This window comes from Apus apus, chromosome 17, assembly GCF_020740795.1.
Source record: "Apus apus isolate bApuApu2 chromosome 17, bApuApu2.pri.cur, whole genome shotgun sequence".
Taxonomy (NCBI): domain Eukaryota; kingdom Metazoa; phylum Chordata; class Aves; order Apodiformes; family Apodidae; genus Apus; species Apus apus.
In genome coordinates this window covers 9,444,939-9,459,422 of record NC_067298.1, presented here as the reverse complement: position 1 = coordinate 9,459,422, position 14,484 = coordinate 9,444,939, and the positions used below count along the sequence as shown (strand labels likewise).

Here is a 14,484-nt window from a genome sequence, read left to right as displayed (position 1 = left end):
TTCTCTGTTTTTCATCTATTAAAACTTCTCTGTCTGCCTGGGCTTTTTTTTTGTTATAATACCTGAAAAGAAAATTTTCTCTTAGCTACTTATAAGAAATGAAAGAACATATTGCATGTTTCCTGAAAACTCTGCAAAGAGCTGCAATTGCCAATGAATTGCTGATTGTTTAAACTTTGTTTTTTCTGTTCTCCTTTCTTCCAGTGTGGCAAAGGTGCTGAAAACTTTGATAAATTCTTTACACGAGGACAGCCAGTGCTAACACCTCCGGATCAGCTGGTCATTGCTAACATAGACCAAACAGATTTTGAAGGGTTCTCTTATGTCAACCCCCAGTTCATCCACCCCCTACCAGAGAATGTAGCGTGAAATGGCAGAACAGGAACACATCCCACGGTGGAGAACAGTCCTTAACCCTACAATTTTTAGGCTTTTGCCTTGCCGATTCCATTTGGGCCTGGAAATTGTAGGGTTAGCAGGTGTAAGATGGGGGGAAAGGCCACTCATCCAGGATTTTGGCTTTACAACAGTGATGTTGTCTTAATGGGAGAGAAATTACTGTACGGTGCCCACTTGTTCTTCTAGAAGTCACCACTGGCTGGCCGAAACTTACCCGTTTTATGGTACGTTATATATTTTTGTAACTTCCCACTGTCCTTCTGCTCCCTTTTCCACTCTGCTGGGTTAGAAATAATCTAACATGTGGTCTGAAATAAAAACCCCACCTTGGATACTGAGTCCTTCAGTGCGGATGCTGGGAGGTGGGGCCGCTCCTCCCGCTCGACGCGGGGACACGAGCAGCACGAGCGACTGAAAGGGCAGCACTGGGGAGGAGAGGCATTGCCAAAAAGTGGTTGAAAGCAATTGTTTTGAAAACATGACAGAAACAAGTTGGGAATGGGTGGGAGGGGGGGAGGATAAAATCAAACTAGACCCTGAGGCTCCATGAACCAATCCCGTAAGCAGCGCCAAGTTTAAACCCAGGTCAGCGGTGGCCAGATCTCCAGGATCTTTGCTAAGTAGCATGTGGTAAACTCAAGGGTGAAATTTTGTCTGTAATAATAATAGTAATAATTTTAATAGTAATTTTTTGTGAATTTTAATCTCCATGAGATTATTCTGTGATCCAGGGTGCCATTGTTTGTTCAGTTCATTTAATTTACACCGCTCAAGTTTACTGGTAAACCGGTTCTAACACCAATATTTTACTCTGAAATTTGTTAACCTGGAATGTAAAACAAAAGTGTATTCCCTTAAAGCTTATTTCCACGTGTTTATTTTTAGTCTGCAGTGTAGGGCAGTAAATCAAAGAAAGCATTGTTATACAAAATTGACCAAAAATGCAGCCCCAAGTGACTTCCTGATTTCTCCAGAATAACTCATGAAAACCGAGTGAGATTTAGTCTTAATCAATTTTAATTCCAAAAACTTTGGGCTGTAGAATCATCAAGCCTGAAAGAAGCAGCACCTAAAACTTGTTTTATTGGTAGAATGGAATTTAATACATTTTACATATGCTTCATGCAATGAATTTTGCATGTTTTCTAATAACTCTTAATAATAAGGGTTAATAATAAAGCGGATCTATATTATTGACATAATCGTATCAAGCATGAAGAGTATTATAACAATTTTATAAAACAAATTGTGCTCTATTTGTGAAAGTTCATGTTCTGAATGACATCATTTAGATTCAGCTTCATGTTTTATGGCTATTGTTTTGGTTTTTACTTTAGGTTTTGGATATTGTTCACAGCTTAGGGTATAGTCTCTTTTTTAAAAAGGAGATCTACTTTTAAACAATAGTTGCTACCTGCAGGTTTTATATGAGCTTCTATTAGGCTTTCATTTCATGTCTGCTTATTACTTACAGAGAAGGAAATAGACTTTATTTGAAATGATGAACCCTGTAATTAATGCAATCTTCTCCTCTTCTATCACTTAGAGAAAAAAAAATAATAAATTGTTATTTCCTCTTACAACTTAACCAGAAAATATTAATTCAAATATCAGTTAAACAAAATTTGTGCATATTTTGGTTTTGTTACAGCATGTAAAAGAGTAGTCAGTGCATTTTCCTTTTTTGTTTCCCTTCTGCCTTGTTGCTGTTAGCAGCCATAGGCACTTTTTTTGTCTGTCAGATGTGCATGACAATGCCAGAAGCATGATGTCTCTGTTGCTGCATGCAGCCTGATTACAATTTTTCCAGCATGTAAACATTCAAAAAGTAAGATATTTGCCATAAAAGACTTAAATTTATACTAGAATGTGTAACTGGGGGGGGGTCCCAGGAGGGGAATCTACTTTCTAATCATCTTTTATGACAATAAAACATGGAACCTGTGCCAAGGAATCTGTTAGGAAGGTCCAGCCCTGCAAATTGGTAGCCAAGGGGATGGGTTTGGCTCACAGGGGTGACCCACGGGGAGTGGGGTAGTTTTTGGTGGTTGGATGTGAAAGGCATCTTTGTGGTGCCTCAGCACACAGGGTGCCCTCAGGCCCCCTCTTTTTGGTTCCTGGGATGTGATTTGTGACACTCCAGAGGTTTGGCTTTGCCTTGTCCAAGTCCTATGGCTGGCCCAGCTCTGGGAGATGAGCATCCCCCAGGGAAGGGTGGGCAGGCCTTAATGAGCCCCCTAGAACGGGCGAGCACGTGGCTAATGAGGGCACTGAGCAGCTCCCAGGAACTCAGCCTCTTGCCTGAATAAACAGGCAATTTTAAAGACATTTTAGGAGTAAAACTTTTACACTATTCTGTGTCAAATATGTTATCAGCCAGTTCTGGGAGTTCATTTTCTTGTTTGTATAGTTATGTATTTTTAAAATGATGGTATTCACCATGAAGCATGTGGATTGTGCAGCATTCATGACTATTTATGTGTTTCTGAATATTACTAGCCTGCCATAAGTTTAGGGAAATCTAAGTACTGTGCTCTAGAAGAAGATAGATTCAACAATTGTTGAGGGTCAGATTTTGAATAAGTAAGGGGCTCTCAGGTAAGTCAATCTGCTGAGTGGCAGCATTACAAGTGTTTTAGGAATGTGGAGTAAAAAAGAGCCTTTTAAAAAAGGAAAAGGCAAGGAGAAATACCAACACACAGGTTTGTGTGGTAAGAAAATTGGTTCCAGGGCAGGGTTAACCCAAGCCAGAACCAGGCAGGAGATCCCATGTGTAGATGTTCCCAGATGGCTCTGGTTTTCCTGGTGAATTGTGGAGGGAAGTCCCATTGCAGGCTGTTGTTGCTGGCACAGCCATGAGGGATGTCCCCAGAACAGGGCATTAAAGAGCTGGTCCAGCATCTGGGCAGGGCTGCTCATTTCCTGGCTGCTTTTCATAACCAGTGTCTAAGACACTTGCATTTGCTCCCCAGGTTTTCTGATGTAGAAGCAGAAATTCCTCTTTCACATTGTTACCTCAAGTCCCTGGACTTCTGACAGCTCATGTCAGCTGCTGCAGGGTCTGTAATGCTTGCAGAAAGGGACTGTGAACTGCTGGGTCCTGCAGGAATGAGACAGGGTTGTACAAAGCAGGGACTGAATATTTGTGTTACTCCTCACCACACTCCCATGTGAACCCTCACGCTTGGATCAGCCCTTTACTGGTATTCCAGGTGGGTGGTTTATCATCCAGAAATTTGTAATGGCCAGTAAAACCTTAAGTAGCCAGCAAACATGTTTGTTTCTCTCTTTTTATTTTTTTTTTTCCTAATACAGATGTTATTTCTATAATAGTTTTCACAAGATCTGGCTTTCTAGAGAACATGGATCAACAGGAGGAGAGGCATTGGAACTGCTTTTCTTCCATTTGTGTTCAATAGCAAACCCACACCTTGTGACAAAGGTTTGTAGAAGTAAAATTGAAAAGAATAATGCACTGAAGCTGGGGGGGAAGTCTTAGGAGCTGTGTTTCCATTCCATGTGCACCTGAGTCCTGAGGGGCTCTGGAGTGGCCCCGTTCCTGCAGGGGAAGGCACAGGTCTGCCACATAAAGCTTCCAAGTTGTTTTCAGGGATTAAATGGGACTTCACTGGCTCCAGGCAGATTTCTTCATTATTTGGGCATCTGGGTGTTTTTTTCCACCTTCAAGTCACTTCAGCAGGATGGTGGGTTTCCAGGACAGCCACTTCCCCCGCTGGCCAGTCCCAGTGCTCCTAGCAAGGATTGCTCATACTTGAGAAGGAGAGAGCACATTTCCATCATAAAATTCTCCCCCTAAATGTAATTTAGAGGAGAAATGCTATTTAGCTTTATGTTCCTTCATTCTTTCCAGAAATACAATTGAATTTCCTTTTACAAACTGAAGAAAGTTCTTCTGGAAATCAGCTGTTAGTTTAAAAGCAACTCATCATATCTGAATGCTGTTGGCCTTTGGAATCCGTCCTGGTTTTTGGGGTGGATTCAATTGAATAATGCTGGGCTCCTGTAAAATTAATAAGGTCAAGGTAAAGCAAGATGACATGTCCAAGGGCTGGGACTGAGTGGTACCACTTGTATAGTCTGTTTTCTGAGCCAGTGCATCCAGATGCAATCCCAGATCAATGCCATGGAAGAGGCAGGCAGCAGAGGGGGGAGATCCTCCTTGTTTAGCAAAGCAGATCATTGGAAACAATAATCATTACCATCCAATTTAGAAGCTTTTGCGTGAGTACCAAGCATATTTACAGCACTGGGTTTACAGTGGGCTTTCTGACCTGCCACGAGACTTCTGGCAACATTTATTGTGATTTTCAGGTCTTTTAGTCATTACCATGAGTTACCGTATTGTAGGTTTGTCCCTTGGCTCACCTGAGAGCTGGCTCTGGGTGCTGTGTTCTCCCTGTGCTGTCAGTAGGTACTGAGACAGGTACTGAGCTGCCATGTAGCACAAAAATAGACAAGCTAAAGCACTTTTTTTCCTTGGCTCCACACTCTTAGATGGGATCTGAAATAGTTCAGTTGAAGAATTAAATAAGAATTGACTCCATAAACACCTATGAGCTCATACCAACCAGTTACTGTGCCAGTAATGACTGGTAATTAGATAGCCTTATAATTAATAACCATCATGCACTACAGCCCTCCTGTTCTAGGAAAACCTTGAGAGAGAGAGGGCAAGTTATTAACCTCTCTGCCTCAGTTACCTCATCTGTAAAATGAGGATAATAATACTTACTTACCTCACAGGGAGGTGTGAGGCTTTCTTAGTTCATGTTTCTAATACACTTTTAACCTGAGAAGAGTTGTGTAAGTATTATTATAATTTTTAATATTAAATCAGCTTATTCAATTCACATGGTATTACTGGATGTACCATGTTATTTCTACTTTTTTATAGAACTTTAGTAATTCTGCTGAAACCATTTAAAGACAAAATCAGATTGGGTACATTTCTTTTAGAATCTGGAGTCCAGCTTTTGTGACCTGGAGTCAGGGGGCAGTGGGGAGCAATGCTTGCTGATTGCCTAGGTCAGCTGCACTTACCTCTTTTTACTGAGATTTCTATGTGCAATTTAAAAATTCCATGTAAGTGGAAGTCTTAGCAGAACTGGTTATTGTGGGGTGGGATTCCCTATGGGTAAATAAAGACAAGTACAGCTGTTTTCTAGTAATGTTTATACTGACTTCTATTGAAAGAGAAGTGTTGTTCTGTATCCAGCTGGTCCGTCCGTGACAGGTTTATTCCTCTGATATTTTACTGTATTTCTGTGTCCTGTGTCTTTGTGCTTTTCCTTGTGTGTGATGCCATAGTTCAAATGTAAAAGAAAACTGCCCTAGAAGCTCTGAGGGCTCTTCCATTGATTCCCTTGCCAAAAAAAAAAAAAAAAAGAAAAAAGAAAAAAAAAGTATTAAAAATCAGCAGCTGTTAATAATTTATGTTATATTCAAATTAATAACTCGAAACAGTGAGATGCAGGAAGGGCAGTGCCAGCACTGAGAGCTGGCCCCAGCCTGCTTCCAGTACAACCCATTCCTCACTACAGGATCCACTGGGAAGTCCACAGCTTTGTCCACAGTTATTTGTTTTAAGTTGATGGCAGGAACATTTTTGAGAGAAAGCAAAATTCTGTTTCTGATCCTTCTAAACATGCTCCTACAAACTCTTTGATTTGGTACAGTTGGATTTCTCTGCCTTCTGCTTGAACCGAGAGGCTGTTCTGCCCCTGGTGGAGCTTCTTGGCTGCAGCACCCAGGGGTTGGCAGGACGGAGCCTCCCAGCCCCACAACAACCACGGGGCTGTGCTGGTGCCCGGGGCTTGCCAGGGATCTGCTCCACATCCTGGAGAAGCTGGCACAGCTTGTGCACTGGGGTCCCTGCTGGTTTGGGGCAGAACAAAAATATTCCTGCAGTGGTAACACAGGTTTCATCTGCAGCTTGTTGCCCCACAAAACCTTTCATTTATTCTCTTATGGACTAGTAAAATGAATGTAAGAGAAAAAACATCAATAAAATGGAGCTCATTACCTCTTTTAAAACTCCATTTCCCAACATATGTGACTTTACACAACAACACAGAGCACACCTGAAACTTTTGAAATCATTGCATTTTGCCTTCATGGTATCTTTTTTTAAAGAAGGAGCAATCCTGCCTCGAACTCGTTCAGATTTTTAATATTATTTTAAGACCTGAATCGTGTATTTATATAGAGGAGAACATTATTTATTTTCTTATCATTTATCTGCAAAATGCTACCAGAAAATTTGGAGAGGCCATTCCTTTTTCCAAAAAACCCAAATCATTGGAAGCATAGTGGGCAAGACTGATGTACAAATTACAGCATCTTTTTTTTTCCTTAATTCTCAATATCTTCGATCTTTGTTTGCATGAAATGCTTTTGTTAAATAATACTTGTAGTTTCAAAGCAAGTGTGTATGAATAAAAATACTGATCATTACTTTTGTGAGAGTCTGGTCTGCCTTTGTGACATGTCATTGCAGAATTCACTCCTCAGAGCCCAGAGGCTGCAGGAATTACAGAGGGATCGGCCACCGAGCTTGCCTGGATCCAGACCTTGCTTCTCTGTTCATACACAGAGTTTTAACCTGGGTCCTTTCTAATTCCTGGCAACAAATCAAGAGAAGAAGAGGCTTAAGTAGGGAAAAGATATGTCTGTAAGAGGATTTCTGCATGCTGAGAGGTGGGAAGGCTGCTTTTTGAGCCAGCAGGTCCCAGCTGAACTCAGCGTCTCTGAGTCACTTCAGGTGTGGATGCCACAGGGAAAAGCAGCCCCAGGAACCAAGTGAGGTCTCAGGTTGGAAGGTTTGATTCAAAGCTTGATGTGAAAGCTGCTGATGGAGGGATGTGCCTCCTGAGCAGTTACACCCCAAGGAAACTCAAACTTCACTCTTTCACATCTGAGTGTGCATGAGCCCTGGGTGGTTTGTTCCACCCTCTGCCTCATCTGCCTGGGAGAAGGGTTTGGTTTGTGGTGTTTCATGGTGCTCTGGAGCCCACCTCTGCTGTGAAATACCTGAGTTAGAACTCTTGGAGGAGGGGACACAACCTCCCAGTCCCACCAGCCCTACTCACCCTGACTCCAGGCACTCGTCTCCTTTAGGCTGACATTTTATTTTAAAAATGTGAAAGCATTGTACAAATATTGTGACAACTTGACAGACAACTTCTTTTTCTGCTTGCTCTCAGATGTATTGACTCTTATGCTAATTCGGTTGCTGGGTTAGTTTAATTTGCAGAAAAGTCTAGCTGATTTTGCCCAAAGGAATTGTGGAAATTCTAGTTTTTTTCATTGACACAGTGTTTCAGGCTGCCACATGCTCCTCAGCCTCCATCTGATATGCACAGCTTCTCCTGAAGCTCATGGATGTGTCTCTTCTCTGACCTTGAGAGCTTTCTGCAGAGCACAGGAGGGAGTTAATGGAGACATCACTGCCCGGAGCTGGTGTACGTGCAGTGTCAGTGTGGCCAGAGCAAGAGGAAAGGTTGGACTTGATGATCTTAAGGGCTTTTTCCAACCTAAATGACTATGAAAGGCATCCTCAGACCTCAGTGCTGCCAGACCTGCATCTCCCACCACTTTGGCTGTTAGACAGGCTGGGTGGGATTTCATTCCTTGTTGCCTTCAGGGTGGACTTGGGAGCTGGCCCTGCCGTGAGGGGAGATCTCAGCTCCCCAAAAATACAACACTGGGACGTTTGGACCTGTCAGGGCTCCCCACGCACCAAATGATGTGACAAATACGTGCAACGCAGCCTTTAAACCTATTGGAAATACTGTCCCAAATATAAACAAACTCTTTGCAGTCTCAATCCCAGACTTTTATGAAAAAAACCCTTTGCAGCTCAGCTCTGCTCCCCTGGCCAGTGCAGTGGGCACCAACATGTTGCCCTCTCTGGCTTAACCAGCCCCCAGCAGCTCAGCAGCCACTCACGGGGTCATCAGGATAAGGGGTGAGACAGAACTTGTTAGATAAGAGTCTCCAAACACCCCCCAGACTTGTCCCTGGGGAAAGAAATTCTGGCAGAGGGGTGAGTGGGTGGAAAGTTGCTTCAGCTTGACAGGCATATCAGCAACAGGCATCTGAGGAGCTGATGCTGTGGGAGCAAACCAGCTGCAGGTGGTCCTGTCCCTCTGCTGCCCCAGCCAGGGCTGGAGAGGGATTCCTGGGTGGAAGGGAGGGAATTGGTACAAACCCTGCATTTTTCTTTGATTTTTTCTAAGCAGGCAAGATTAGGCTGGTGAACCTTGGGAAAAATTAGGAAATTAAGGCTTCTGCAGGAGAGGCTGAGTCTCTCCATGCTGGCTGCATCCTATACACAAGACCATCTCCATCAGGAACACTTCCACCATAAATCACAGCAATCACTCGTGGTCATCACCCCCAGTTGAAGGCACATCCTCCCTCTCCCAGCCCCAACTTCTCTTTAGAGCTTCGGATATTTAACTTAGAAACCTCAGAACATTTTTACAGAGCTGGTACATGAGTTGTAAATATAACCATCTCCTCTGAGAGCTGCTAGGGGTGTTAAAATAATGACTGCATTAATTACCATGAGGTAATTATAATCCCACCCGCTTCAGTGAAGGCAGCCTTCACTGCTCAGACAGAAAAACCTGAGGAAGCCCAGTGGAGCCATGGTAAAGCAAAGACAAATCAACAAAGGGCTGAAATCAGGAAAGCTCTTGCCAAGTGTGGATGGATTGTCCTCAAAGACATGTTTTCTCCAAATGCATCTGTCACTCGTCGCCTTCCCAAAGTGATGCTGAACCCAAAGAAATGGGGATGTGACCAGGAGAACAGGCAGTGGCAAGTCTGGAGCTACAGAGTTACCTGCAAGAGTTTATCTTTTGCTTTTTTATTTTGTCTGCTTTTCCCAAAGGAGGAGTGTGAAATGAGGCAGTTCTCATGGGAAATGAGTCAAACCTGTCTCCTTCTCAAGGGACCTGCCACATTTGCTGCCAAGGTGACAGTGTCAGACACCAGCTGCCACTTCCAGTGTTCATTACTGATCCCTGAGTCAGGACCTGTCGTTCCACCTCAGGAGATGTTCTCAATCTGATGAAGAGGGAGGAAAAAATTCCAAAACCAATTTAAAGCACAATACCCAGGTGAGAAAAAATAAAGCAACCCTGCAATGGAAGTTTGCTTTGAAGTGTTTTAAATCTTATTCTCACCCAACAAGGCTGGCAAAATTCACCCACCTCATCCTCTGCCACAGCAGAGCCTGTGGTTCACATGCTGGGAATAAATTTCCTGTTCCCCAGAGGGCTCAGCCCCTCGGCAGCAGCTGGGAGCAGAAGAAATTCAGCTGCTCTGCAAAGGCAACAGCAACAGGGCCTTTTGCTGAGCTGGTGCAGGGGCTTTTAATGTCACCTCAAGTATTTGGCCCATGTGGCTGGATGTTGCAAGAGAGATGATGGGAGGCATGACTGCCTCTCGGGAGCACAGCTCCTCCTTATCTTGCTCCTCTATTCAGAGCACTTAATAAAACTGTGACCGTACAAGGGAGACTTCCAAATCCGTATAAACCACTCTGCAACAATCCGTATCAAACTTCATTAAAGCTTTCATTTTCAAGGACACCTCCAGAAGCACTCTTCTTTTAACAGGATTCATTTGCTTCTCCGACAAGTGTAACCACATTTCAGACACTGATTAGGTGTGATGTCAGGAAAAATCCATCAGAAATGGTTACAGAAACAACCAGCAAGGAGTGGAAGGGCAGAAGGAGGAACAGGCTGCAGCACAGTGATGAGAGCATCCCAAAACTCCAATTCCTGGTCCTTTTGGGATGAGCCATTTAGCATTCTTGTGCCTGATTGACATTAACATCATTAAAAGATTGGTAATTAATTTCAGTGCTATATAAGTCATAAGGAAAACCATTACCCTTAATACAAGCTTTATGAGGCTTTAATAAATAATGTCGTCTAAACTGCTTTCCAAAACATGACCTTTTAAATCTGACTGCTGTGGCCAGAGCCATCCCTCATCCTGCAAGCAGCCAGTTTGCCAGCCAGCCTGGGGGGTTCTGGTGATGAGGAACCTGGATGGATCCCACTCCCAGGGACCAGCTGTGGAAGGGGATCATTGCTGGCACCTCCACTCCTTCTGCAGAGGGTTCACAAAAACCAACAGTGAGAGCAAACTTCCCACAGCTTCTCTTCCAGCTGCTCTCTTTGAAAAGCACTGCACACCTGCATGGTGAAAGGGGGGTGGGACACTGACATTTCAAACCCTTTCCATCCTCCTTCTTTCCAGCATGGGGGACACAGCAGCCAGGCAGGCTGGGGCCCAGGAAGCCACCACTGGGGGCTAAAGGATGCAACCACCAGGGCAAAACTCCTGAACTGGCACATTCTCTGCTTTTATTAGTTCCATTTAGACCCATATGATTACAGAGGATGTTTTATTTTAACCAACACCTAGAAGTTCTGTCCACACGTGTGCCTCCGTTACCCCGTGAGTCAGCCCCTCGGGGAGGCTGGCTGCCAGCAGCTCTGCACTTTTTTTTTTAGGCTTTCTCACAGCATGTGGGTGAGGAGATGAAAATAATGTTGCACCTCTGCTTGTGCTTCCTCCCAAGTGGCAGCTCCAGGCAGAGGGATGTGCAGGAGAAACAGCAAACAGAGCTTCAGCTCCAGCAGCCCACAGGAGTTAATTCCTTTGATTTAGTCATGGCACAAGCAGGATGTAAAAACCCTCCCTGGAGGGGGGGGTGTGGCTGCTGTTCTTTGGTGCTGTCAGTTTTCCCACTTTTCCTACTTTCAGTACTCTAAGAAAATAAGACTGTTGCTGCTGGGCTAAGGAACAGATGTTGCATGAGCATGTGCTGACTCCTGCCATGTCACTGGACCCAGCTGGCACAGCCCATCCCAGGGTTGCATCCCACCCTGGGTGCTGTTGCTGTGGATCCCAAACCCAGGCTGCTGGTGCCAGTTCTGTCGCTCCGTGCCAAATCTGTCCTGCAAGCAGCCTCTCATGGAAAGAGAAAAATCTCAGGAGTCTCTCAAGCAAGTGGTTCCCAAGCTTTGGAAGCTGCACAGGGATGGCAGCGGGTTCCCCTGAGTGATGTGCCAGGGCTGCTGCATATCTCCATCCTGCTCCAGCACCTTCCTAGGCCTCCCCCTGGCTGTGCTGCCCATGGAATGACAAAAAGTGCTGAGGCAGCTGGCACAGAGCATCCGTCACCTCCCACACAAGTCATGGCAGCTCCAGCATCATGTCCCAGCATGTTGCATCCACCTGCTCACTCTCCTCTTCCTTGGGCAAATGCTGCAATTTCTGACTGGTGCAGACTGGCCCTCCTGTGCCCAAAACACTCCTTACAGCCTGGTCTACAAGTAAAGCTGGTCCATAGCTGTTGTCTGACACTGGTCTGGAGATGTGTGTGGGCTCGAGGGGGGGCTGCTGCTGTGCAGCTCAGCCCAGGATGTTTGCTGGCCAGATTTGCTGTCTGAATAATTCAGCTTAGAGCAAATTTGGAGGAATAGGAGAGGGGGGCAAACCTGAAGCTGTTAGTTCATGGCCCCACTTCACAAGGCCAGGCCTTTTGTTGCATGATGTCCTGAGCCCCTCAGGGTGACTTCTCCTGGGAGGGAAAAGAGCAAGGAAAAGCTTCCCTGAGGATGTCACCTGTGGGAATCGAACACTTGTGGCTAAAAGATGGGACCTCAGCACCCTGCTACACCACTGAGCTGCTGCAAAGAGTTGCTTCTGGTCTGGGCCATTACTGAAGCTCAGATCTCTCCTCACTAATAAGTTTTGACCTTGGGTGCATCGTAAAACCACAGAGCTTCATGCTTTTAGACTGGTTTTGAACGTGGTATGAAAGGCTGCTCCACCAAGACAAGGCACAAGGGCTGGTAGAGCTGCTCCAGCTGGGCCAAGCTCCAGCCCTGCAAAGGTGGGCACAGCTGAATAACACCCTGTGATGGGCAGAATCCCACCTGGCTCCACTCACCCCACATGTGGCTGCAGTGGAAGATCCTCCCTCTCCAGGAGGAGAAGTTCAGCAGGAAGTAGGGAAAAGTGGGGAGGGCTGTCCTGGGTGGTGTTACAACAAACCAACCAACCCACCCACCCACCCCAAAAGCAGCTGTTGCATAGTTTGGCAAAGTTCTCCCCCAAATTTTGGTGAATGCTGAGAAGATGCAAAATGCTACTAGTCCTGTCTAGGAGCTGCCACACCGAGCTCCTGGCCAGAAGAAGGGTTTCCACTTGGTCTTTGCTGCTTTTTGCTAGCAGCAGGGAAGTGGGTGTTGGGAAGAAAGAATTCTGGAGAGCTGCTGACAAGGTAGGAGAGTTTGGCTGTGCTTCTGGGTCTGCACAGGGTGTGTGGGGGGCATTGCTGGGGGTCTCTGGCAGCCTGGTCCTGGTGTGCTGGTGGTGCATGTGCTCCACCATGGCAGGAGTTGCTGTAGGAGAAAAGTAGCCACAGAAAATCCATCTGAATGTTTTAGCCTAAGTACATTCGCATAGCATTGCAGGGGGGGAGGAAGAGACAGAAGCCCAAAATGTGTATTTCTAATTGATTATATGCATGGCTGCTGGGGGCCTCTTACACTGTAATGGTTAATTATGTCATTGCCTGTGTGCTCTGCAGCCTTTATTTCTGTTGTGTTCAAATAACCCTGCACGGTGCCTGGGCAGCTAACCCAGCAGATTGCCTATCTGGAGGAACATGAAGGTCTCTTTGTTTGGGTTTTGGCTTTTTTTTTTAACAATATGGAGAAAAGAAAAATTATGAAGAGCCAATTACTATATCAAAATAATGTACCCTGACTGAACATGATGAACATCCAAGTCTAACCTGCCTCTTGTAGCTTTTTTATTAGATTGGTAATTCCCTGCTGATGGGCTTTATCCCAGGGATGTCTCCTCCTCCCTGGGGCTGAGCAGGGCTGGGGATCCTGGAGGGCATCACCTCTTGGACCTCTTTTTTTTTCAGAATCCATTCTTCTGACCAAATCCCTACTCCCTCCTTAGTGTCCATCCCCCAATGGACTTGCTGCCTTCAGTTCTTCTCAGTGGAATGTGTTTGAGAGGTTCTAAATACTCTTGGGGGTTGTTTTGAGAGCTCCAGCTGCAAGGAAGAACTCACTGAAAGACATATCTTGGCCACAACAGCCAGTTCTTCTGTAGGGGACTGAGAGCTGAGCCCAGGAAAATATGAAGAATTCACTATAATTTAAGTATCACTGTAATTGGTGGGGAAAAAAAAAAACAACAAAAAAAACCAACAACAACAACAAACAAACCCCAAATGTATGCAGAGGTGCAGCTGTGTAAAGACAAATATCCAGTATGCTCCAACTGCCAGCTGGGTCCCTACTGGGAGGCAGGTTTCCACCAGCCCGGATCTTACTGAGGCTGCACTGTATGAGGCTCCACCATGTTCTGGCTGGACAAACCAAAACTTGCACATCTGCACCAGCTTCTGTTATTTCTATAAATCACAATAGAGCTCAACAAGCCAGAGCACATGGCTCCTTTGGCTTCAGACAAGCCATCTACCCAACACTTCCTCCACATCTCATCCCTCACTTTATTTTGTATTTTTCTATTTAAGATATTCCTGGTTTGCCACTGAGTGTCTCGGGCAGGGATGTGGCACATTTTAGCCAGAGCACTGGGGATCAGTGAAGGAGTGTTGCAGTAAGCACAAGGCATGGGTGAAGCTGTGCAGAAGCTGTGACCCAGTACTTTTTAAAAACTGAATTTGTTAATGGATTGCTTCTGTTGTTTCCCTGCTGGGAGCCCCCAGCAGTGCCTTCCCTTGGAGCCACCCTGCTGTCCTACACCTCTGCTGTCACTGCCCAGGGACCTGCTGTTGGACAGACCCTCCCACATGCAAAACCCTGGCACAGAATTAGCTCTTGCTGCAGAGAGTGTCATACAAATCCGACCTCCAGGCACTGCCATGGTGGCTGTGAGCTGCCCTGGGCTGGCAGCTCTCCTAGCAGGAGTCACCTGCGTGCTGTGTGACTCTTTTCTTGTCCTTCCCACTGCGTCCAAGGCAGTGTCCCGTTGCTTGACACCCTGATG

At 45.4% G+C, this 14,484-nt stretch overlaps 1 protein-coding gene across 2 annotated transcripts in view; it reads left to right on the top strand.

Annotated features, from left to right (window-relative positions):
* The window catches only part of PRKCA (protein kinase C alpha), a 137,260-nt gene extending 130,387 nt beyond the window's left edge, over positions 1–6,873 (top strand). For both annotated transcript variants that reach the window (XM_051635262.1, XM_051635263.1), the window contains one exon: positions 205–6,873. In XM_051635262.1, coding sequence (XP_051491222.1) covers positions 205–369 — 165 coding nt within the window. In that variant the 3' untranslated portion in view covers positions 370–6,873. The remainder of the gene's footprint in view (positions 1–204) is intronic.
* The last annotated feature ends 7,611 nt before the right edge of the window (positions 6,874–14,484 follow it).